At 48.0% G+C, this 25338-nt stretch overlaps 2 protein-coding genes across 4 annotated transcripts in view; both read right to left on the reverse strand.

Annotated features, from left to right (window-relative positions):
- The window catches only part of LOC149362682 (endochitinase-like), a 28661-nt gene extending 24091 nt beyond the window's left edge, over positions 1-4570 (reverse strand). Inside the window, exon 1 of the mRNA XM_089569789.1 lies at positions 4424-4570. The gene's annotated coding sequence lies outside the window, so the exon portion shown is untranslated. The remainder of the gene's footprint in view (positions 1-4423) is intronic.
- Positions 4571-12077: 7507 nt separating this feature from the next.
- LOC149362684 (alpha-amylase-like) overlaps positions 12078-25338 on the reverse strand; it is a 31771-nt gene continuing 18510 nt past the window's right edge. For all 3 annotated transcript variants that reach the window (XM_089573163.1, XM_089573164.1, XM_089573165.1), the window contains 3 exons: positions 23723-24098; positions 16365-16683; positions 12078-12167 (listed from right to left, as the gene is read on the reverse strand). In XM_089573163.1, the coding sequence (XP_089429289.1) occupies positions 12156-12167; positions 16365-16683; positions 23723-24098 (707 nt within the window). In that variant the 3' untranslated portion in view covers positions 12078-12155. The remainder of the gene's footprint in view (positions 12168-16364; positions 16684-23722; positions 24099-25338) is intronic.

The following is a 25338-nucleotide window of genomic DNA, read 5'->3' on the forward strand; positions in this document are numbered from 1 at the left end:
CCACCAGATTATTTGTGCTTTGGCCTTTGAGAAGCATAAGCCCGGGAATGCATTTGACACATATGCGTCGTGAGACCTTACTGCTTACTTCTGAAAGCGCACATGTCCTTAATCGACAGCATGGAGAAGGTTAGCGGTTGCTAGCTTTTGTTGCGTGTATGGAAACGCCCAAATTTGAATACTACATTTTCATATTTTCATTAGTGCTGGCAGAGGCATTGCTCGCTCCGGGACAGGGTGCGCGCAATTGGATAAAACCTGACGGCGCAAGCTATAGAACTGGCTTGAGCTCAGCAAAGAATCAAAAAGAAGCTGTTCCTTCTGCTCACAAGTAAGAGGCTAAGTAAACGGACAGCGGAAAGCAATACCAGCACAGCGTGGCGAGCTCAAAGCAATACCTATTGCGCGACTCCATTATTGCGTTTAATGGGGTTGAGGTGAAATGCTCCAGGTTACTCGTGAAAACAGGGAAGTCGCCAAATTCCGCCATACACGAGTCAGGCCGTTGTGGCCGCGCGTGTGCTGGACTACAACTGAAGTCGAGAGTGACGAAATCCCGCCTCCGGAAGGATACAATCCAAAAACAGAGACGCCGACCAGAAAATGAAATTTGATGCTGACGTTTCAGCGCCCAGAACGGGGGCCTTGTTCACAGTGGAATCACACTGCAAATTTCAGGCAAAAACTCTACGCGCGCTTTTCGTTGCAATCCTGGTGTATTTCGAGAGTCACTTGCGACATTAACGAGAACCATTTTAACGAGGCAATATTAAGGGTCCTGTTCAGCGAACAACCCGATGTAGTCCGTCAGCGTTGTCTTGAGAATCGGATTGGTCGGAAAGGTGGCTACGTGGCTACGTGGCTAGTGTCCGCAAATTTTTTGCCTCTTTTGTCTTCCCCCCATCCTGGCAGTGTTTTCAGAATTTCAGAGTTTGTTCAAAAATTTATACAAATTTACATATGCAAAAAGAGCACAGAAAGCTCTCTCAAAGTTAGGCACTATAGTGGGACCTCATAGCATTGTAGTGGAACATCATTTACCTTGTACAAGAGACTATGCGTCTTCGCTTGCACTGCGACATTATCGCGATGCTACAGCCACTGTCGGCGCTTTACTAATAATTTCTTTCCTAATTTGCTTGCGCGTTAGTCGAGTAAGGCCGGCACTCCTCAGTCGCTGCAGCTGCTGTGCTTGCTTTCTCTGTCGCTCCGGTCTTATTGACACCTCCCACATGTAAAGCAGAAATAATCAGCACAAATCACAGCCATCTCCGCGTCCAAGCATAAATGACACTATAGAAGTAAAAATCTAGCGTCAGGATGATTTCTTTAGCCACAGCCAAGTGTGCTTCTAGGGACTCCTCAAGAATTTATCGTCTCGCCAAATCTCGAAGGACACTGCCGACTACTGTTTCCCTCCGATTCACCGGTGGCGCACACCTGGGATTAACCGTAATATCGAGTGCCAGCGCTAAGGTTTCTCGATGTGCTCTTCAGTGATGAACAGATGTGTGAGGAAAGGTAAGCTTTCGCCCACTTGCATTGGATTTTCCCGCCGTGCTCTTTGTGGTGGGAGTGCTCTCGCTGGCAGCCCTGGTGCGGCCGGATGCGTACGGCAGGAGCAGAACGGAGAGCGGGATAAGCAGCGTGATGCATACCACCGAGGTCAACGCCCACACAGCTGGCCAGAGCTTGCTCTCGACTGCGGCCAGTGGCACTTCCTGCACACGCGGCGTACGTTGCGGAGAAGCACTGAAGAAATTTTCTCTTGCAGCCGACACTGAGCGCATTGGAAGATCAATCCTACATACTCGCCGACTATCATCCACTGTGTTGGCTTTCCTCCCCCAAGGACCCATCTGGTCGTCTCGCCCGTTGAGCTTTACTTCTCCAGCAGTATGGCATCCACATAATTTATCGCTCTGAACGCAAGCACCCGACGCCGACACCCTTTCCCGTTCACCGCTCCCTACTGATTCCACCTCTGACTTTGTCTCTGCTTACGACTTCTCGCCGTTTGACGTCACCGATATGGGTTCTGTGCAGTTGAAAGACATTTGGCTTTCTTTCTCGCTCTTCACTTTCCTGTCTGCTCCCTCACCGCATCCACCGTCAAAGTCTCTTTGCTGCCAGGTCCACCACTTGGTCGTTGGCCATGGAGTTTTGTACCGCCGCAAGTTCATCTCCAACGGGCTCAAATGGCTGTCGGTCATTCCTCGACACCACCATGCTGCCATCTGCGCCCCTTTTCACACTTACCTGAATGTGCCCAACAACGGCGTAGCGAAAATGTATGCCTAATTGCGTCTACTCTACTACTGGACAGGAATGTAAAGCTTCATTCGTCAGCACATCCCGTCGTGTATCGCCTGCCAACGTCGCAAAAAAAAATATTCCTCACGAAGCCGCTCCGTTATAGCCCTTACGCTTCCCTGGCCGACCTTTGGAACGTGTCAGAATCGATCTATACGGCCAATTCCGACCACTCCATTTAACAACTGGTGGTGCATCGCGGCCGTTGATCATCTCACGTATTACCTCGAAGCTTATAGTCCCTGCCATCTGCTTCCGCAAACGGTGTAACTTCTTTCATCCCGCACAGTCTAATTGCTCGCCACGGCGCCCCGGAAGAACTGCCGAGCTACCGCAGACGTGGTTTTCTCTCGGACATCGTTGAGGCCCTTCTTAAGCAACACCCCATCATTCATCGTTCTACTATTTGGTGACACCCTCAGACCAACAACATGGTTGAGCGGTTCAACTGCACTCTCAGTGTCATGCTCGCCAAGTAGTACGCTGACACTGCCCCACTTCAATTGGGAACAAGTCCTGCGTATGCGTATAACATGGCTACGCAGTCTAGAACTGGGTTCTCCTCTTACTTTCTTGTTTATAGACCGGCGCCTACGTCTGACCTGGACACCGTTCTTCCCTATCGCTCTGACACTTAACGTAAGAGAGTTTTCTCACAGTTATTATCCTTGCACTTCTATCAGACGCCCCGTGTCTGTCGTTATGTTCGCGGGTCGCACTAGTGAACACTCCTAGATAGGATACACGCAGCACAGGTACTATCAGCAGCAAGCGAAACGCGAACGGGACAACTGAAACGCGAACGGCAAAATGAGAACATTTTAGCTGGAGAAAGTTCAATACTAGCGCAAGTTAATTTTACTTCGAAGGCGCTAAGACTCTTCCACAGAAGTGTTTATGAGCCTTGCTTGTATTTCCTCGCCAGGTACTAATATATATGCGTTGGCATTTTAGTTCTTTTTTGTTCCTGTTTCATTGGTTGCTGTAAGTACACTATCAATAGAAGATTGAGCTGTTGCCGCCGTAGCTGAGTCGGTAGAGAACCGTACGCGACATGTGGAGATTGTGTTTGCGGATTCCACCGGCAACGCGTGATTATATTTTCTTCTACTTTATTGCTGTTTTACTTTTCGTCTAAAAATGATTATAATGCAATTTTCCAATTAATTCAACACGATCGATTACTTAGTGAATTCGAGAGCACGCCCTGATAAATTTGTCGCCGTAACGCTTGCTTCGAGTAGTTTTCCCGGCACGTGCTCAGGTTTACGTGCCTATGCATGGGGTCCACAGCACTAAGCCACGTTCGTATTCATGAGCAACGGAGCATGGCAGTGCCCCATTGTCATTATCTATTTTAAGCACCATGCACCTCCGTTGCTTTCTTCACTTCTTAAAACGAAAAACGATCCCGAACTTAGGTCATGGAACTGAATTGACTAGCTGCCATGCGTTAGGCGCTGTTTGTCAGAAGATGCTGTTGAAGCAGAAAAATTTATCACCAAATCAATCGTTCCTACCAGTCACAAGGTGAGCACGCAACGCAGTATTGATGATGAAATTTGGCTAATCACATTCAGATGACAAAGGATGATGGTGGCATTCCAGTAGACGTAGTTCCGCCGATACAGTGTCACCGCAATCATGGGCATTAGCAGTCTCCAATTAGGCACAGAACTCTCAGGTCTATCTTGATCATAAGAACCCAACGGACACTCACGAACAGTCCCACTCAGCCGCCTTTCTGGCCCTTGTGAAGTCCTAGTCGACCAGCTAACAGGGCAAAGTGAACGCTTGTTAGGAAATTCTGCGAGAACGCTATTTGCACACGTCTAAGTAACGTTTAGCTGTATCGCAGTAAACGCTGAGAGTTTATTACACTCAAGCAAACCGCATACAAATTTTTAACACCATGCACCTAGCATTACGTAAATGGTCCTCAACAAATCGTGCCCAACATTTAGTAGATCATAAACATACTACACGTTTATATTCCAGATTTATAGAAACGCATCTGAGTAACCCGGTCTGACTAGTAACCTTTAACGCAAAGCTCATAAGCCGCAGGTGTCTCGCTTTAAAAAAAAATATTATTATCATGACCACGTACCTCGAAGCTGTCGAAACTGGGTTCACCAACCCCGCGGTCTTGTCCCGTCGGCGACTGTAGTTGTTGCACCTGTGTCGGCCGCGCTGGCTCTCCGACTGTTGGCGCCGGTTGCGTTCGCACCAGCTGCTCCTTTGACCACTGCGTCGGGTTCTGTATCTGTGAATAAAGAAAATACGAGCCCCGGACCCACAGAAGTGTAGAGAGTCGGGCCAGCTGGTTACACACGGTGAGTATAGTTTAGCCCAGGTATAGAGGGCGAACAGAAACACACACAATAGCCCTCGTGGCGCGTTCCTACCCGTCCGGTGTGTCTGCACCAAACTGTTCTCGCATCCGCCTACCTATTAGGTAGAGACAGTCACCGCTGGTTTCATGTGGGAATGTGAAAGCACTACTGCCGCTTGGTGCATTGACACGCACCCACACAAGCGCGCGTGTGACACCACTCGGAAAGCTGTACGGCGAACGGCTGCATCACAATTTTGATACAAAAATTTGGTTTTTGAGGAAAGTAAATGACACAGTAGCTGTCTCACATCCCGGTGGACACCTCAACCGCCTATCAAGAGAAGAGGTAAAGCTTCTGGGAACGCATACAATTAAATGTGCATATGTCGTCGGTTCGAATCCCTCTCAGAAGCTAGGCTCCAAGTTGACTATGGCGTGTAAGCTAAATGCAACGAAAAATCGTATGACACCACTTGGAACGCTGTACGGCAAACGGTTGCTAGGAGCGTTGTCGGGAAAACTGGTCCCACACTGAGGTCATCTAGTGGGGATGGTGGTGGTGAAAAACTTTTAATACTCAAAGAGAGTTTGGGAATCAGAAAACCCCGCTGTATGGTCGGCATTCTTAGTCCAGGACACCGCACGACGAGGCCCCGTCTCGCGCCCGCTTTACTAGATCCCTTTGGGACCTAGTAAATTCTTGACAAATCAAATTTCCGCCTCCCACAACATCTTCGAATTTCGGCCGTTTCCATAAACTACCATTGTTAAAACTCTCAAGGACGTGGGAACAATCGGACACCGTGGCGTCGCTGCCTCCGGGTACCCTAGATGATCACCAAAAATTATAAATTGTTTGAGAAAATCCAGGTTGACATCTCTCCGATTAGTTATATTTAAATATCCGTCACCTCCCATTTAAATGTTATAGGCCGCTAGGCTTAGCGACGCTGCTACTCATTGCCCTGGATTCCTCCCAATGCTTACACTGCGCAAACCAGCAAAAAATGCTGAGAGCAGGGCGAATGGGTTTCCTAATATGTTTCGCATACCATTCTGGCAATAGAATGTAGAGCTCGACCTTTGGAGGTGTATTAAGTGAGCAGGAACTACCCCTCCACACATACCGCCCTTAACAACAGAAGGTGTAGTGTCTAACGCCGCAAGTTGTTTATCACATTCGCCACTCTGTAACTCAAAACATCGGTGTCCTAAAAAGGAAAGATGTCAGTAGAATGGAATTTCGGCAGTGTTAAAACGGTGCTCGTTTTACCTTGATGTTAGTCCTGGCCTGTGTGCGGGGTGAAACCGAGGGGATTGCCTGCAGGAGGCGGCACAGGGTAAGAAAGAATGGCAGCGTAAGGTGGTCCTTTGACGTACGAAAATTAAGTCTGCATGCGGGCTGAGCTCTTACCCGCTCGACAGCGTCCTGAGGGCTGAACAAAGCTACAGCAGTCATTCCGATACAAAGTCTTCAGGAGTGCTTGATCCAAGAATCGCGGTCACCACTGAAGTATGCCTCTTCTTCCTTCTTCTTCTCCCTCAGTAAAAATGGCACGTACCCACGCGGGGGGCATTGGCCAAGATACGGTGGTGAATTCCAAGGAAGTATTTGTGCGGGAAAAAAGGCCTGAGGCGGTGAAGTAGGATAGTGGAACGACTGAAACTAGAAAAAATATATATATTTATTAATAAAATATATTATTAAAAGTATAATAATGCTTGAAAAATATAAATACGTTAAACAACTGTGAAGTACCAAGAGAAGAATAAAATGGACTTTTAGGAGATTTGGCCGGACTTAATGTATAGTTAACAAGGTAACCAACCAGTTGCCATAATGTAACGATGAAGGCAGCCGCACACACTACTTAACGAGAATCCTTTGGCGCTCGCACCGAACGAGAGAAGAACTGGTAGAGATATTGGAAGTTTTAACCTCGAAAGAGGGACCTCCAAATATTGCTTTCTCTGAAATGCGAACCACCGGAAAGAGAGGAGAAAATGTTCTATTTTCAACTTCTCCGCACGAGTCACAAAGGTTTGTCGCAGCGAACCAACATCTGCATAAGCAGAAATTTAGGTGGGGGATTCTGAAGCGTTAGTGACACTTCACACAGGCTTGATTTGGACGACCGGACATTCCATTGGCACTTTTGGTTCCGCAGCTTAAAGCGCAGCTAAGGTGTCCACTGCTGGTTACAACGGGGACGGCGACGCAGCGAAACGCAGAAACGGGCGCCAAAGAGCTGCGCTCTAAAACAATGAGTAACCTGCATCTCGCACTTTTATTTAAAACTGAGCACTTATGGCTTGCAAAAAAATTTATTTTCTTTACGTGCAGAAAATCAACGGCATTCAGCAATGGGTCACCGAAGCTGGCTGTTGGAACCGCTGGAAACGGGAAGTATCCAAAAGGAATAGGTGAGGGACGGGATAGATTACAGGGGCACTGAGAGCTGACCATGCCAATAAATCAGCAATCAGCCACCTTGTTCCTGATTCCGGTTCTTCGTCTTCTAGCGTTTCCGTGTCATCGCCGCTCAGATGATTCTGTTTTGTTTTCTTTTTCGCCTGCTTCCCTTTAAGGGCCTGTTAAACTACGCCACCAGTCTACCGATTCGGTCTGCGAAAACCGTGTCGTCGTGATGTCTGGCTCTATGTCACACTGCGCCGACTAAAACAGTCGCCCTAGTATCGGCGTCGGCTCCAGGCCTCCCACAAGACGACAGTTACCGGATGGTCTGCCAGCTCCCGTGTCATACCATAGTGAGACAAGGTGCGGGACCTCCCGCCTACTTGGCCCTGTAACGTTCTCACCCGTGTTCTTGTGTAACTACCGTTGCTTTCATTTATTATTTTATTTTATTATTATTTCGTTCTCTGCGAAATTTATAGGTCGGACGTTTTATTTTTAACTCTTTTAAATAAATCCCCCCATAGTAAAAAAGTCCTCAACAATCGTGATTATGAACCTAGATTGAGTGCCGCCTAGTACTGAGCGCGGCACTGACTGGTGGGTCAGAAAGGCATGGCTCGAAAAATAAATCTAGTAGCTCACGGATAAACAAAAAGGGAGAGATTCTTTAGAACTAAAAATTAAAAACAAGATAATTAAAGCCAACATGTTAACTAAGACGATTCGAACTAGCGACCTCAGGATCGGAAACCTATCACTATAGCACCGACGCCACGGAGGGCAATTCTTTTCTCTTTATGGCATGGAAATAGTGCCAAAAAGAAAAATCTAAGCATGCTTACGCCACAAAACACCAGGCCACCATGCCCCTGCATGGCCCCAACTTCCAAAACATCAAAAGTCTGGGAGGCACACACATGCATCAAGATAGGGGAGCCAGCTAGGCGGCTCTTGCAGGGCAGCAGATGCTCCCCGCACCAAAGCGCATTGTTCGCGAAATAAAGATTTCGACGACCATGATGATTCGACGTTGCGGTCCATCATGCAGCGGTCTGTCACTGCTGCGCGGAGGCAAAGAGTATACGCTTCGAGCTTGAGTCGAGCTGCGCATCGATGCTTGCCCCTCCGTGTCACCCTGCTTGCCGTGGACCTGCAGTACGCAAGTGGCAATCGGTGCAGTAAGCCTGCCAAGTTATCGAAAATGTGTCGCAAGCTTTACATCGACGGCACGGAGGGCAATGAGACTCGCTGCCTTCAGAAGTGCTCATCAGAAGTGTGGCAGTCGTGTACACTCGCGACAGAAGTAAAGCAGGCGACACATGTGCGATAACTTGGCCGGCGCACTGCAGCGGTCGCCGCTTGCGAACTGCACGCCCACTGCAAGCTGGGTCACACGGAGCGGTAAGGATCGATGCGCCGCTCGTCTCAAGCTCAAACCGTACGCTTTGTCTCCGCATGGCAGTGACACCGCTGCTTGGCTTGGTGCATGTTGAGTTTGTGCCAGAAAAAACAAAACAGCCATATTATCAGAAAGACTGCATACTATACTCCAGCAGCGACAAAGCATGCCTGCGCAACTAGCAAAAAGCTTTCAGCAACGGCGCCGCCCGCGGTAGCGCCGGACTACGAGCTGCACCGCCGCCTGGCGGCCCTGGTCGTCGCATCGAAGGCGCAGCGGACGTCGCTGCGGAAGTCGCCTGCGCTATAATGCAAGGTACACTCTTAATATTGCTTTGCTGTCAACAGCGTCATCTCACAGTAAACTAAAAATATGGTCAATTTCCACTGCGCCTTGAGCAGCGAAGCTATAGCCGACCGCTGCGGGTGCCAGGCGAGCCGGAGCGCAACGGCGGGCCGGCGGCAGCTGCGAGGCGATTACGGCTAGACATTCGCTCATATCACAGTTATTACTTCTACCAGCAACTCGCTTTTGATCAACGATACACAAATATGATAAAATGTTCACATTTCTCTATCCCAGCGTTTATGATTTACATCAAAAGCAATCTTAAGCTGATTTTTAAGACGCCGGCGGACGGGATCCAGGCTGGCCGGCCGGCCAGCAGGCTCGGTCTACTCCACGTTCCCCGTCAGAAAAGACAGAGCAGCCATGCGATAAGAAAGGCTGCCTGCTATTCTCGAGCAACGACAGCATGCCTGTGCACGAGCCGAGCTTTCAGCAATGACCCCGCCTGCGGGAGCGCCAGAGGACGAACTGCGCTGCCTCCCCGCTGATCTGATCGTCACTAAGCCTAGCTGGTTTCGATCGATGCCGTAGTTGAAGGTGCTTCGGAACTAGCCAGCGCCGTAATACCGGAACTACCCTAGTCGCTCCTTTACTGCGAACCCGTCCAATAACAATATAAAGTTATGCTCCATTTCCGCGACGCTTTCGGCAGCAGACGCCAGGCGAGCCTCACCAAGCAGCAGCAGTAAGTGGCTTAGGATGAAATTTGCTTGTATCGTAGTTATAACTTATACCAGCACCTCGGTATTGACCAACTATCCTCAGAAATGATGCATTTTTTAAACTTATCTATCCCAGAGTTTGTCATGAACGTAAACAAAAAAATGGCTGTGGCTTAGCTTGGTTAAGCCCGGTAATTGCGAAAGCAATATCCGTAGCTACGCCATGGTTCAGCTGGTAGTGTAGCTGGTGGTGGTGTTTGTGGTTAGACTTGTGTTGATGCATCGGTTATACAATGCAATCCAATCCAATCCAATCCAATATGCTAATATGGTTGCTACCGGCCTGGCTACGCGACGGGCTGAAAGTGCAACTAGTATTGCTTTCGCAATAAAATACTATCGAGGAAACGAGTTCGTGTTTGGTGAATGTTTTAGCTCAAAGACACGGTCGCAGATGGTCGACAGACTGGTTTTGTCGGCGTCGCGGGCGTCAAAGCATATCATACTGCGAAAACATCTGGCCGTCGGTCGCGTTGGTGTTGCTGTCGGCCTAGTGTGACAGCTTGGTCTGCCGCAGACACGGTCTGCCGACCGGTCGGCCGATCATCGGTGTCGTCGTCGGGTCTGCGTCGGCGACGTGTCGAGGTTGTGTGACAGGCCCTTTGTTGGACGCCGCAGCTACAGAGACGAAGGGAAAGAAGATAAAATTGAATCATATGAGCGATGACACAGAAGCGCTAGGAGAATATGCCCCATGGAGTTATCTTGTAGCTTGTGAAAGATAGATGCTTTAAGGGTTGGAAAATTTATCACATCTGCACAAGACAGATAAGGAATCACTGTTACTTGGTTTGAAACACGCCCAAAATAAGCGCTTAAAAGACTGGCCACCTAGCTCGTTATTAGGAAATCATAACTGAAAGTGGTCGATCTCACATTCACCCGAAAAGAGGCAAAAGAAAAGAGCGCGAAGTAAAAATTACGACTAACGCCTCACAGTGACCATGATCACAAACACCTGCCAACGGGCTTATCTGCCATCATGTTGCTTTGATGATAGCGGCCTCCTTTGCGGTTTAGTTTGCTTTGCGGTTTAGTTTTCCGTCACTTGACGTTGTTAAACCAACGGGACGTCGATACCACCAAGTAAACCAAACGCACTGCAAAATGATTTTAAATGAGACTGCTAAAACGGAAACTTAACCAACATGGAATTTGAATAGCCTGGAGCGCTCGCAGCGGCCCCTGCACAGGGTGAACATTTGAAAAAGGAAGAACTCCAAAATGATGGAAACTGTGTCGACATCACAGCGGAAAGGGGAGTGCGCATCGAGCACCATGGCATCGCTCAGCCCAGCTGACCTGCCACGACCTGCCGCATTGAAACCAATCGCCCGAGCCGACGATTCGTCCAGAGAACCCTCCATGCAGACGCCGGTAGGAATATATCTCTGCCTATTTTACGCAGTGCTCGAGAGAGCCCGGCTATGCTTGGCTTATATGGGGTGAAATGCTTGGAAAATGGGTCCTTTATCTTACCCTGAGTAGAAGAAAATATCTTGTGCCATGACGCTCTTTGGCCAGAGATGCCCTTGCGCCATAAAAATTGATGGTCATCAACTTCAGTTTGCCGATTCGATTGAGAAAGGAAGCGTTAAGCGCCTGAACAAATCGTTACACACAGCCCGAAATGTCCGCGGCCAGTGCGGTTCGTTTGAAGTTCGTCATATGTCCCATTCTAGGAAAACTTTACTCTGTAGAATCGAGATACCACATGCATGCGTTTTTTTTTGTAAGCGCCCAAAGGGAATAGCTATTAATCCGTAATACCCAGTACATCGTATGAAAACGTCCCGTTACAGCGACGATTAACTTTAAATCTTTTATTTATGTGTTCACAGTAAACTGCATGTTCTGACTGGGGTGTGCAAAGAGAGTGGTATCGATTCAAGCTACAATAAAACATATCACGAGGAAGCGAAGACTCCCAGGCATCGACAAAAACTAACGGGCGGAAAGATTTGAACAGACCAAGACAAACGAGGTATCTAGCAAACAAACCGTCTCCAAATTCCTCGTAGGCCCATATGTACCCGACATATTCCAAAGCGCATTTACAGTCTTCGCGGAGAACATAGTATGTGAGGTTTAACGTCTTGAAGCTGAGCGTAGGGCATGTAGGACGCGGTATAAGGGAATACCCATGGTTAATTCTGGCCACCTTGTATTTTACCGGTTTCCTGTGCTGCCGTGTCACAGCGTACGACCATGCTTTGTATTTCTCGTCCACTGATATGCGGCAGCCGCTGACGCGAACCGATCCAACGGCATTGCGCATAGGAGAACAACACAATAGACATTCAACCATTTGGGCGGGTTTCTCGAATAACACGAACAATTGTTCAGTGGACACAGCTCCTGTATAAATTAACTCCGACAGAAGCCCCTGACGTTCACTTCCAGGTATTGGATTGCGGTTCTTGTCTTACCTTTTTATGACCTCGTGTCTATAAGTTGCATCGTATAAGTTGTCGCAGTGGAGCAATTATTGGAACATCAAGCCAACATGCTCTCATCTTTCTATAAGTTCACAGCCGAAAAGTTTAACACATCTTTAATTCGCGATTCGCGGTGTACATTCGACTTGTCCTTCCGCTTCCTTGGTCTCCGGCCACTTCATAGTTTCGCCTGAAAAATACAAACAAGGGAATATATAATGCTGAAAACTCATTTTACACAGACCACTTCTGGAACGGATCCGTAACAGCCGCAGCCAACACGCGTCGCGAAGCTCTAGAAGGCGGGTGCCAAAATATTAATGAGATGTGCAAAATGTCAGAGAATATTATTGCCAGATAGTAAAATGCGCCCATTGGATGATTAATCCGTTGCTCGCTAATGTACTGTCGTGCGAAGAGTGAGGCTGTCCCTTGCAAAACCATAGACCACTTTTGATTCCAGAAATTCATCCTATACTCTTAAAAAAGGTAGCACAGTTACTAACAAAATAGGTAGTAACTGTTTCTCATGTATATTATTATGGTGTTAGTAAGCTGAGCTAATAACTACCAGTAAAAAACATACAGGACCATTTGAGAGTCGTAACAAGAACTTTAGCGACAGAAAATAGCAAGCACTAATGAGAGCAAGTAACTGTTCGTTGATACGAAAACGTTGGTTACAGCGCAGCCTCAAATATGGTGCTGTGAGTGACTGCGTCCTGTACAGTAAAACCATCAAAAGCATTCATTGCACGTAAGTATTTGAATGAGGGCCATTATTGTGAAGTATTTTTAAAATAAAACTGATGGCACTTAGTAAGCAAAACCTAGTAGCTGCCTTTTGCATACGTTGTTAGCCTGCTAGCGCGGTGTGCTGACGAGGTGTGTTAAGTTTGGCATACTCGAAAACAGTTAAAAAGAAGAGTATCTTCGATGTGATCACTTCCCGGTTCTAGTGACAGTTAGTTGCAGTGCGCTGGTCGCAGTACACACACCTAAGCTAAGATGTGGTTGAGAATTGTCTCAAATTCTTTTTGCGACCCGCAAGCGTACAAAGCATGAAGGTAACGAGATCACGCAAGCAACTCTACCGTGCGCACATAAAGTTGCAGGAAACAAGATTACGACCGGTTAAAAAGAGGCGTACAATAGCAAGAGACTCACTACGCGTGCAAATAACCTTGTCCCGTTTTGTATCAAATAAAATCCTGAGTTAGAACCAATGCATCATGCCTGTTGACACGGCTCCCAATTACGGATCTTGGATTGGGGTAGCTGTAAATGAAGCAGCCGTATGACGCTACCACCATATATAATAACAAAACATTTCTAGTAACAAAAGTGTATTATCTTCCTTTTTAAAGGTTCAGCGAAAGACGAGTACGAAGGTAGTAACGAACAACCAGAGGTAGAAAAAGGTAGTAAGTGTCGTTTATTGTTTCCTCTACTTTTAAGACGGTAGTAAATATATTTACTAAAAAGATTGTAGCAAGTTGTCAGAGCAAGCACACGCTTCAAGTTTAATACTTTTTCACTGTTTCTTTTGTGTATGTTTCTGCAGCGTTGTGAATTGAGCAGAGAACGTGTTTTAATGTGTTTTATATCATTTTTCTTTCTAGTCACCTTTTATGGAACAGTAAAGAGTACTGAACCGTCAACATAAGGCAGTAACTTCCGGTCTTAGTGAAATTTATTTACTATGCTTATGTGTTCGCCCATGTAAGGCTGTACTACTGGGGTATCACTTAGTACTAATTTATAATAAGAAAAAGATAATTTCGTGAACCACTATTTGTGCAACGTTTTGAGAGAGCTCTTCGTAGCAGTTGTGCGTCAGAATAGTGATGTATTTTTTCCAGCAAACGGTTTCTGTTGCTTCCGGTCGCGCGTCTGTTATTTGTAGTCTAAATATTTGCCATTGACATTTGACCTAATAAGAAGACGCACTTGTGCACAAGAATAAGAAGAACATGCATATGACGCATATTCTTCCTTCAATCAAAGCTAGCATTGATCTGATTAAGAAAGCGTGCTTTGACCACAGCACCACTTGCTACGGACAATGAATTTATAGGTTCGGTTTGGTTTGGTTTATGGGGTTTAATGTCCCAAAGCGACTCAGGCTATGGAGACGCCGTAGTGAAGGGATCCGGACATTTCGACCACCTGGAGTGCATTTTCATTAACGTGCACTGACATCGCACAGTACCCGGGCCTCTAGAATTTGCCTCCATCGAAATTCGACCACCGCGGCGGGGATCGAACCCGCGTCTTTCAGGCCAGCAGCCGAGAACCACAACCACTGAGCCACCGCGGCGGCTTAACGAATTTGTAGAAACCTTCACTCGAATGAAAGGCATGTGTGCGTGTATGTTCCGGCGTTTCTGTACTGTGTGTGCGTGTGTGTTTTGTGCGGCGTTTTGTTCTGAGCACAAAATGCGGCCAGTGGACACCAACGCCAAACGCGCAGGTGTATTTTTAGTACCGCTTTTTTTTTTCGGTGTTTACCTCAGGCACATTGTAGCAGCCGTATCAACTTGCCCACCGCATCAGGTGGCAGCTCAATCAATCGCGACAGGCAGCTCGGGAAGAGCAACCTGGGTCGCATCATCCGATCCCAAGCAACTCCATCACTGCGCCGCGAGTGGCATGAGGACTCTCGGGGATCTATGACATTAGTGAACACTGGAACCGCAGTCGAAACCGACTTGCTAGCGCACCCAATTCGGATTTGGCCCAACTATGCAAATCGCCAGGACAGCAGCTTGGGCATGTTGGTTATTCATTCTTGATGGAACAGCGCAAAACATCGGGACAAGAGACAGCGCTTGTCTCTTGTCCCGATGTTTTGCGCTGTTCCATCAAGTATGCAAATCGACCATCATTTTTCGTTGGTCGGTACCTCAAAGGCCACTGGTACGGGGCAACAGGTGAAGAATGGGCATGACAGTTAAATAACCACGGCATCGATTGCGTTCTAGAAATGGATGGGGATCATATGATGCGCGGTGTCCAGCGCAAGATCATACCAGCCCCGAGATACTGTGACGAAAAATGACCCTAAATGACCGGCAGTTCTTGGAACGGGGGTGTGCACGGCCTTGTGTTACTTTGCATTGTTTGTGAAATGCCCCTCCTGCTAGGGCCAAAGCATTGGCCTGCAGTATGGTTAAATAAATAAATAAATAAATAAATAAATAAATAAATAAATAAGTTCAGGTGGAGACGCGTTGTACTTTTGTTTACTTTTGGCGCATTTTTCTGACAAGAGGTTCCCCGTGGAGGTTCCCGTCAAAGGTCCCTCATGTGTTTACTACATGTGCGTGTATGTTTTGTGAACAATAATAATGATAATCTGCTTCTGGTTTGTCTCCGTGACCGCCTCTTGTGTGCAGATTTTCAAACATTATACTTTGAAGGAATTTAATATCGTTGAAATGTAATGTTTTTGCTTACTGAGCTTGGATTAAGTCGGTAAAACCATGGAAAATATCTACAATCTCAATGCATGAAGCTGGGCTAGTTGGCTTTGCATTGTAAGCGCTCTTGCTGTCGTCTCTTTTCTAATCATAGTCTTGTTCCCTAAATTCTTGCACTCGATGTTCTCGACCTACTTTATATGGTGAATAATGCAAACATTTCGATGAGAAGAACATAGATGACTACAACAGGAGTTGAGAAATAGGCTAATGAAGAGGCATACCATAGCTTGAGCTCAATGCGAGCTTTAACGAGTTCGTTTATTTTTACGGTCTCGCGCCGGATTCTGCTGAAGTACGTTGGATTGTTCGCATCCCCACTGAAACTACACACACAGGCTATAGCTGTATGCAGCCAAGAACACAACTTCAAATTCCTGGCAAAAAATGTCCAACAACCAAGGCACCGATCTATTGTCATGACATGCCGCAGCGGTGGCTCAGTGGTTATGGTGCTTGGCTGCTAACCCGAAAGACGCGGGTTCGATCCCGGCCGCGGCGGTTGAATTTCTTTGGAGGAGAAATTCTAGAGGCCCGTGTACTGTGCGATGTCAGTGCACGTTAAAGAACCCCAGGTGGTCGAAATTTCCGGAGCCCTTCACTACGGCGTCCCTCATAGCTGTTTTAGGACGTTAAACCCCATAAACCAAACCAAACCAAACCATTGTCATGACATCACGGCTAATCCCTTCACACCTCCAAATGTGACAGTGTAGCGGTGAGCAGGTGCAAGAGATTAATCACGACGTCATGCCAGCTCGCCGATCTCATTGGTTTGAGGGCCTCTCTTCAGGTGCACTTGCCGCTGCATTCCTAAGTTGATTATGAAAATAGCAAGCACTTCACGATTAACCTCCCGAAACTGTGAGCGGCAGCAAAAGCGCATATAAGCCGGCGGCTCTTACCCCGATATGTATGGCAACCATTGGGTCTTCCCAGGCGTTGTCCACGGTGAGAGAAACTTTACCATCAGGGCGAACATCGATCACCCTTCCGCTGCAACCAGTGGAAGTCTTGCTGCCAGAAATGACGTCGCAGTACTTTCCCGGCGGTAGGGATGTTTGAAGAACCGTGTCTAGACGGAAGTCTTCATTGTTGATGGCGATGAACGTGGCGTTTCCGCGACCGAAAGCAATCGCGTGGTAGCCGTTGTCCCACCAATTGGAGACAGGCATGAAACCCGCAACGTTATGCAACTCGACCAGGTTGTAGATCTGGCGCCACCTGTCAGGAAAACCAAGGCGATTAAAAAAGGAAATTTTTAATACTGCGTTTTAAGCGCTTTCATGCGTTCGTTGACTAAGCGCCATAATTCGTACACCAAGAACAGACATATTGCTGGTGCGCGGCAGATAGTAAAGAAGCAATTTTCAAAGTTATTCCCATTCAGCGAATGACTTCATTTCAAATTCATTTCATTCATTCCAAATCGCCGAAATCGAATGCTGGCAAAAACTGCGCCTGTGCAGGCCACTACGCCTATACGCCAGCGGATGGTCACGCAACGCGTACACTACACTACATCTTACAGCTGTATGCGTGTCGCATAAACCTTAAGCCGTACATGATGTCGGTCAGGTTGCTGCAATCTTTCAAGCACTGGAAGGCTGCGCGAAAGGCACAAACACAAAGCAGGACACGCGTCAAGCGCAACCGAATATATGCGCGTGGAATTTAGTTCTTTTAGTCGCGAGCTATGCACCGCCAGCAGGGCACGCTTTACCTTGTGCACCGTTACTTTGTTAGGCAGCGTGTGATTCGCGAATCGAAAGAAAGGAACAAGGACAAGACACAAGCGCTTGTGTCTCGTCCTCGTTCCTTTCCTGTGGTATGCATGGTTGGGCACTATTTTTTCGCTAATTCAAGTATGCACCAACTATCCCAAAAAGAGGTGTTAATGTTAGTGCAAGGCGAGCGGAAAATTCTAGGCACCAGGCTTACGCTCACGCGACAGCAGCATGCTACGGGTTACTCTTTCGGTGCGACGGGAGCTTGTGGACGCAAGAGCGGAATGCTGTCCACCGGCATCGCTGCTGCTTCGTTTGGACTGTGACGTGAACTTTTTTTTTAATACCATAGCATTAGGTGGACCATAAACACGAAAACTGACCGGCAGCGCCATTGCCGGCGGCGTCTCTGTAAATGGCGTGAAGCTTCCGCCTGCAAACCGTGGCAGGTGGTGTTTAGGGGGATATCCCTCTCTCCATCGTTTAATCTCAGATTCAGCGATGCAGGACAACTATACCGCGCCTTCTTGTTTGAGGCCGGTACGCGCGGGGATAACAAGCGCATGAGCGCTGGCCCCAAAGATAGCATTGAACCTAATTATTAGTGTGTAAGCATTAGTCTGATTCTGCGTCATATGTTCCGTTCTTTGTTCGCAGCTCGCCTAGCGCCAGTGTATCGCCCGCTGCACTGCCCGCTCATCGTCTCTTCTACGTCGCAGAAATCCGTGCTTTCGCACTGATTCGAATGTAGTAAACATTCTCTCTAGTTTTTGCCCTGCAATTCGTCGCGCCATGTCCAGGTTTCCAGGTTGTTGCATGTTACTGGTGGGGTTAATGGATTCCGCCGGCAATCGCTCCACCGTAGCGAGACTTAAACGCTAAATAAGGTTCACAAATCAGGCCCATACATCAGACCTGACTGATCTACATAGGTCTAAGCACAATCACCTATAACATCGCAAGAACGCACTTCGTGGAAGAACACTAGCAGTGACCTCTTTCGCCATTTTCGCCGATTATGCGGGTCAAAGTTGACGGATGAAGAGCGCTGGCGCGTGCGCGGGACGCTACTTCGCCTAAAACATCCTTTCGTTTACTTTTCGCAAGAGGAATGAAATCGATTTCTTGAGCATCTGCATCCAGGCTATCCAATGTCGGCACCCGGCTCCGCTCGCACATGGGACGAAGCGCTGGAGGGCAAACCTCTTTTAAGCGATAGCGTGAGGAGCCCGTTGAGGCGTTTTCCCGGCGTTGGTGTCGTATCGCTGTTGGCAAATATTGCTGGTGGCCAAATTATCATACTAATGCGGGAGTAATTGCGCCCGAATCTGCGTGAGATTTAACACCGAAGTGGTGTCGCAACTTGCGTCAGCAATCGGTAGTGAGTCGAACAAACAAGCAACTCAAGCAATGTAGAGCGGGCCGCACTACGGGTATCAATGGCATGGGTGCCTATGGTTAGAGGCTATGCTGTCGCTTTTTCACACGAAATAAGCGGTTACACTTCTCCTTTGGGGGTACTTTTTCCGCGAGAAAACGAGAATCGACAACCGCCTCCTCTGCTTCACGTCATTCTCCATGTAGCCTCGCGGAGGCACCTTCGAATGAAGTGCTGAGCGCAACGTGCACCGCCGCGCTATCGTAACACAATGATGTATAGATGGAGGTCTTTGTTTCTGCCCTCTTTTGTCTTCTTATTACTACATTGCCGTGACCGCGAAAAGAGTGCCTAAATATCAGTCATCAGCTGTGCAGCTGCGCTACAACTGGCAATCTTTCCTGTTCTATTAGTGATAACCTGAGGCCTGCATGTTTGTTCTTTTTCTTAACAACAAAACGCGCAGGAAACTACGAAGACAAGAAAAAAAACATAGAAAAGCGCTAACTTCCAACTGAATTTTGTTGTAAACGTAAAGGGAGGGAGGGGGGCAGGAGGAGGATGAAAAACAAAAGAAAAAGAAAACAACAAATGTTTTACAACGCAAAAATAAAGATAAATTATCATACGGTTGGGGCACAGATATCGGATCTCCTTTGGAAACGAGCGACAACTGATAACACGCTTACGCGATCACCGCCGGTACCATCTATCTCCAGCGCCTCAAGTACTTCGTGTAATCTGCGCGCGCTGGCTGTCGATAACTATACATCTCTCGAAATTAGGAGCAGAATGGCCGCCGGCCTTAAAGTCATGGTCGGGACAATAAATCATGAGAGTTTCACGCATTTTCGTACACTGTTTTGCATGTTCCCGCGCTCGGTCATTAACATACTGTCCGCGCTAGCCAACGTACGAACGGCCGCATGACAGTGGTACCTAGTAGACGACACCATCCTTGCAGCAGACATACCTGCTGGAATGCTGCGACTGACAACCTGCATTTCGATTCCCCGATGGCTTCGTCAGCCTACGAAGCCTGCCTAGTTTGTGGGGCGCTGAAGGAACGACACTTAGTTCAGGGCATGATTTCGTGATGATTTCATGCCCGCGAATGATTGACCAAAGTTTTTTCAAGCTGATTAATCGACTAAACTCGTGTGGGTATCCCGCTTACCTGCTTTGTGCTGTGGCTGAGAGCACCGTCACAAAGCAAAAGGATCACCGCGACAAGGTGGCTAAACAATAAAAAAAAAACAAAAGAAAGTGTCGGAAGCGTGCCATCCATACGCTATTGTCCAATCTTATGAAGACTGCTCGAAGGGTCAAAGCAAATGTCATTCTTTCACTATCTCACAAACTTGGCAGGCTTTATAGGCTGATGAACCCATCGTTGAATTGAAGTGCTGGTTGTCAGACACGGCATTCCAACAGGTATGCCGATTCTAAGGAGGGTATCATCTACAAGATACCATTGTCATGCAGCCGCTCCAACGTTGGCCAGAGCGGACGACATCTAAATGACCGACTGCGAGAGCATGCTAACAATGCATGAAAAATGCGTGAATTGCGATTCACTGTCGCGACTGTGACTTCGAGGGCGATGGCCACTGTGCTACCGATTTCGAGAGGTGTATACAGTCATTGACAGCCATCGTACGCAGGTCACATGAAAAATACTTGAGGCGCTGGGGACAGATAGGAGAGGCAGTGACTGCCTGAGGCCATCAGTCGCTCTTTCGCAACAGGTGATTCGATATCTGTGCCCTCACCGCGTGCTAACTTCCCTTTGGTTTCGTGTTCTGAGTTATTTGTTGTTTTCTTTTCCTTTGTTTCCCTTTTTCCTTTTTTTCATCCCTACCATGTTCCTATATATTTCGATCAATATTTACAATTATATTCAGTTGGAAGCTAGCGCTTGTCGCTGTCTTTTCTCGTCTTTGTCGTTTTCTGCGTGCTTTGTGGTCAAGAATGGATTACCAACAAGACCAAACCCACACCTCAACGCTATTTTTGTTAAGGTTTCATAAAGAGAACGCGATACGACGCAATGCTAGCCCTATTATAAAAGGAAATATTTATACACAGCATAGCATCAACATAACGTCAAATAATCACAGCCATTCCAAAGGGCAAGCATAGTCTAAATTCAAAGACACGTTTATTGCATCAGTTGACGGTAAGTGATCGTCTTGCCGTCCCAGAGTGAGCTTAAACATTGGCTCTTGTGAAATACGTAGCTCTCGCTTCATCCGCGGCATTGCGCTTTTTCCCACGCCAAACAGCTGAAACGGCAGCTTTGTTCACCGTCTGCTGAGTCGGCCTGTCGCTTGAAAGAGGTGGCTGGCATACTTGAGGCCCTGTTTCAGGTGTTTGCCCCGCTAATTGCTGTTCCTTGCCAGTGGAATAGTTGTTACGTTCTTTCGTTTCATGGCACCATGATTTAGGAAAACTGCTTTGTGTGGTCCGCGACGCTGACTAGGTGTCCTCGCTGCAGCAGTACAATGGCACCGAAAAATCATGTTCCGTACGGCTGCTGCTTTCAGTTTTGTGTGAAGAGTGGGAGATTTTACGCTCGATTATGTGAAGCTGAGGAAAATTGCTGCAGGGACTGTAGAAAAGAAAGGGGATGTTTACGTGCATTCATTCACATATATTTACAACCATTTAGAGTAATCGCGTATGCAATACTTTGCATGTGCCTGCTGCTATATACATTTCCACTCTTTGTATTTATTGTCTTTTACATTTCTAGAATTCTGTCTATTTGCTTGTACTTAGACATATTTATACGTATAAGAAATTTTTTGCATTGTAGCGCAACCACCTGTGCACGCGCGAAGAGGACAAAGCATCTCGCGAGCGAACAGAACACAACAGCGAACGCAACAGAACACACCCAACGCCCGTCTTGAGGTGCCAGTTTGAACGCCCTCCTGTGTTTGATCGCCCTCTCCAGCGACGTCGACCTAAACATCTTAACAGACTCGAAAGACACGTGTAAAAACTATACGAAGGGCAGAATTAGCGGCATGGCCCTCAGGATAATCAGTGGGGCAGCAGCCTCTGCTGAGAAGACACCCATACAACACATAATCTGGGTCCCAGGCCACGCAGGCGTAGCGGGGAACGAAAGAGCAGACAGCCTAGCTCGAGGGCTTACATACCGAGCAGGCATGTCAGATGTTCTGGAGCTTCAGCTACTAGCATGCGAGGGGGGATACACAGAGACATTACAACTATACAGGGGGACTAGATTCAAGTACCCACCACCACACAAAGCCCTCACGAGGGAGGAAGCAGTCGGCTGGCGTAGGCTACAAACAAACTCCTTCCCCAACTTGTACATCTATAACAAGATGTTACCAACACAATACAGAGCAAACTGCCCCTGGTGCGGCGACACACCCACACTATACCACATCACATGGGAGTGCGAACGGTTTGGTTGGTTTGGTTTATGGGGTTTAACGTCCCAAAGCGACTAAGGCTATGAGAGACGCCGTAGTGAAGGGCTCCGGAATTTTCGACCACCTGGGGTTCTTTAACGTGCACTGACATCGCACAGTACACGGGCCTCTAGAATTTCTCCTCCAAAGAAATTCTAGCCGCCGCGGCCGGGATCGAACCCGCGTCTTTTGGGTCAGCAGCCGAACACCATAGCCGCTGAGCCACCGCGGCGGCGCGGAGTGCGAACGAAATAAAGCATTCCACCAACACGAATTCCCGAGTGCGGAGCAATGGGAGAGCCGGCTCACCAGCAGCGAGCTCGCGGACCAAAGGGCCTTAGTGCGGCACGCTACTGATGCAGCGCGACTCAGTGGAGCCCTGGACTAGGGGCCCAACCTTGCTGAAGAGAAGCCTCAAGTCGCCGGCGCCACGAAAGACGACGGAGGCTTCGAATCCGCGAATCTCTTAAAAGATCTCAATAAAAGTTTTCTACTACTACTACTACTATCTGCCTCCCTTTCTTCAAGCGCTTTTTTTAGTTTTCCATCGTTTCATTAGCGCATGATTGTAGTCGGGACCAGGAAGAACGTCATAAAAGCTTGGCATCCGCTCCTGCGCCATGCATTTGCGAATAGAGTTCACATAGAGTCCACGGACCGAGAAAAATCTGTATCTAGTTGTCGTAACGAAGACAGCTCATCTTGCAAAAAGTGCAGCTACGACTTGAAATCTATTGCTACCTGATGGTTTCCAAAAGTGCCTGCTCAGGAACGTTTACCATGGCTTATTTATTTCATTCGACCATTTTTGTTACTGAAGGCGCTCGTCTACCGAGCCGGAGTACCTGGGTTCGAACCCGACCGCGGCGGCCGCGTTTCGATGGAGGCGAAACGTCGGAGGCGCCCGTGTGCTGTGCGATGTCAGTGCACGTTAAAGATCCGCAGGTGGTCCAAATTATTCCTTAGACCTCCACTACGGCACCTCTTTCTGTCTTTCTTCTTTCACTCCTACCTTCCTCCCTTCCCTTACTGCGCGGTTCAGGTGTCCGCCGAGATATGTGAGACAGATACTGCGCCATTTCCTTTCCTCAAAAACCAATTTACATGATTGAATCGCAAACGAATATAGCAAAACTTATTAATAGCTACCTTTACCCTCTGATTCCATACTTACGCCAAGCAATTTCATGGCCTCTCCCGGAATGTTTCAGCGCTGTAGCTAAAAGACAAACACGATTCGAACAAGTCGCCACAGCCTTTCGCTGCAATGCCAACGCCGCTGCATCGCACTGTCTCTGGCTTATTTTAAAACCAGCGCCTGCAGCGGCTCCACAATGAGAAGCGCCAAGGTGACCAGCGCCACGAATGGCGCACTCTTTGACGCGTTCATACCTCACAGGCAGCCGGATGATGAGAGATGCAGAGTGCCGCCTCACGAAAAAAAAAAGAGAACGTTTTAAAAAATTATTTTCGTCTGCTTTCCGACATCAGGCGCCACACAAATGGTACTCTCCCCCCCCCCCCCCTCCCAGACGCAGAACAGGCGCGAAGGCTAGCCGACCGACGGGGGAGAGTAGAAAAAAAGGATAGGAGAGGGGTTTGGACTGTTGGATCGGCCGTATTCGGCAGGCATTGTAAAAATAGAGGAGGCGCTCGCTAGGCAGATAGAAAATTTTTTATCGCATCTTGCGCCGACAAACGATTCCCACCTGTGTTCGCAAACCCACCCGCCACCGCAGCTGTTGTCAGGGTGGCGAATGACCCGCTTGATGTTCCAATCGGCGTCGGATGGCGGCCCGTGCCAGTCGTTCCGATCCACGCCGTCACGGAAGTCGCGGGGCCAGCGGTAGCTGCTCATCACGCGAGGCAGTCCGTACGGCCAGGCCAGGAGGAATGCGGTGGCCATCTTGTACAGGCGGGCGTCGAAGAAGGTCAAAATGTCCGCGCCGCCTGCTCCGTGTCCCCGCTGGTTGTCGTGGTTGTCGACGAAAACCACCGCGTCACCGCCGGCCAGGAAGCCCCAGGACTCGCCGAAATTTGTGAGGTGCTTCAGTAGCATGCCCGGTCGCTTGCGGAAGATCGCGCCTTGTGAAAAAAACCAACAAACAAAGCAGTATTTACATATCAACATCGACTAGAAGTACGTCAAGAACACAGTTATGGAATGAAAATTTCTTTTGAGTAAAGGAAGGACGTAATAACTGTCGTAGTGGGTGTCGACACCCAAAAAGGGTCATGAGGGAAGGGAAGGAGTGACGAGTGACAGAAGGGAGAGGAAGGGAAGAAGAGAAGTGTGAGGTGGTGGTGGTATTTTTATTTCTACGAGTATTTTAGATGACGGAGAGTTCGTGGTGCCCTAGCTCCGTCCAAGACTCCACTGGAGGCTGCTGACGCTCGGGCCCCGATGACCAGGTTCCTATGGTCAGGATTACTTTCGACCACCTAGGGTTCTTTAATATGCAGTGACGTCGCACAGCACACGGGCATATTCCGCGTTCGCTTCCTTCGAAACACCGCCTGTGCGGGCCGATATTTGATCCAGCGCCCTCGCGCCTCAGAAACCGAGCGCGCTAACCCCTAAGCTACCGCAGGGGGTGTACTATATTATAAAGGTTCCGGTATTATTTATTTGTCTGTCTAGATTAGTTAAATTTTCGCTGCCCAAGAAAAGCTCGCGGTCGACACTTCTGAATTTTCTTCCAGCTATGCACGCTGGTTACACCAAGCAGGGCATCATTGCTCAGTAGAAATATTCAGGGCATTTTCCTTTATCATTAATGTAAGGAGATACATTCGGTTTTATATCGTAGAAGTATTTCTGTTCCGCCGTCTAGTGCCCCTGATGAAGCAAGCGCAAGGGAAGGCCTCATAAAAACGACCGCTGAAGCATTTTGACTCAAATGAATGGCATTCTAGTGCTAGCTCCCTGAGTGCTGACATCTTTAGCAGCTGTCACAATGCTTGAAGGCAATACGCAAGTAAGCGCCTAATGGGTGACCACAAACCAGAAACCTTGCATCAGAACAAGGTCGTTCTTTAGCTTACATACGTTGCTTTCAATCTATTACGCATTCATACACTCCCATATTAATTACTGTATCACTTCATGGGGTAGCACATACAGAATTCATCTTTCTATACTCCTTTCTATGAAAAAAATTAGGAGCCACTTTGGCGACTAAAGTGGTGCAAGGCGAAAGCCTGAGTACAGCATTCTGCCACGAATGTGGTTGTGAATGATGATTGAAGTGCTGCCAGCGAATGACGCGTCCATTGGCTGTCTACTTGTGTCACTGATGTGTGGTGAAGATGTTGAGCTTCGCCT

Source organism: Amblyomma mixtum, chromosome 2 (genome assembly GCF_055824585.1).
Source record: "Amblyomma mixtum isolate Tamu chromosome 2, ASM5582458v1, whole genome shotgun sequence".
In the NCBI taxonomy this organism is placed as follows: domain Eukaryota; kingdom Metazoa; phylum Arthropoda; class Arachnida; order Ixodida; family Ixodidae; genus Amblyomma; species Amblyomma mixtum.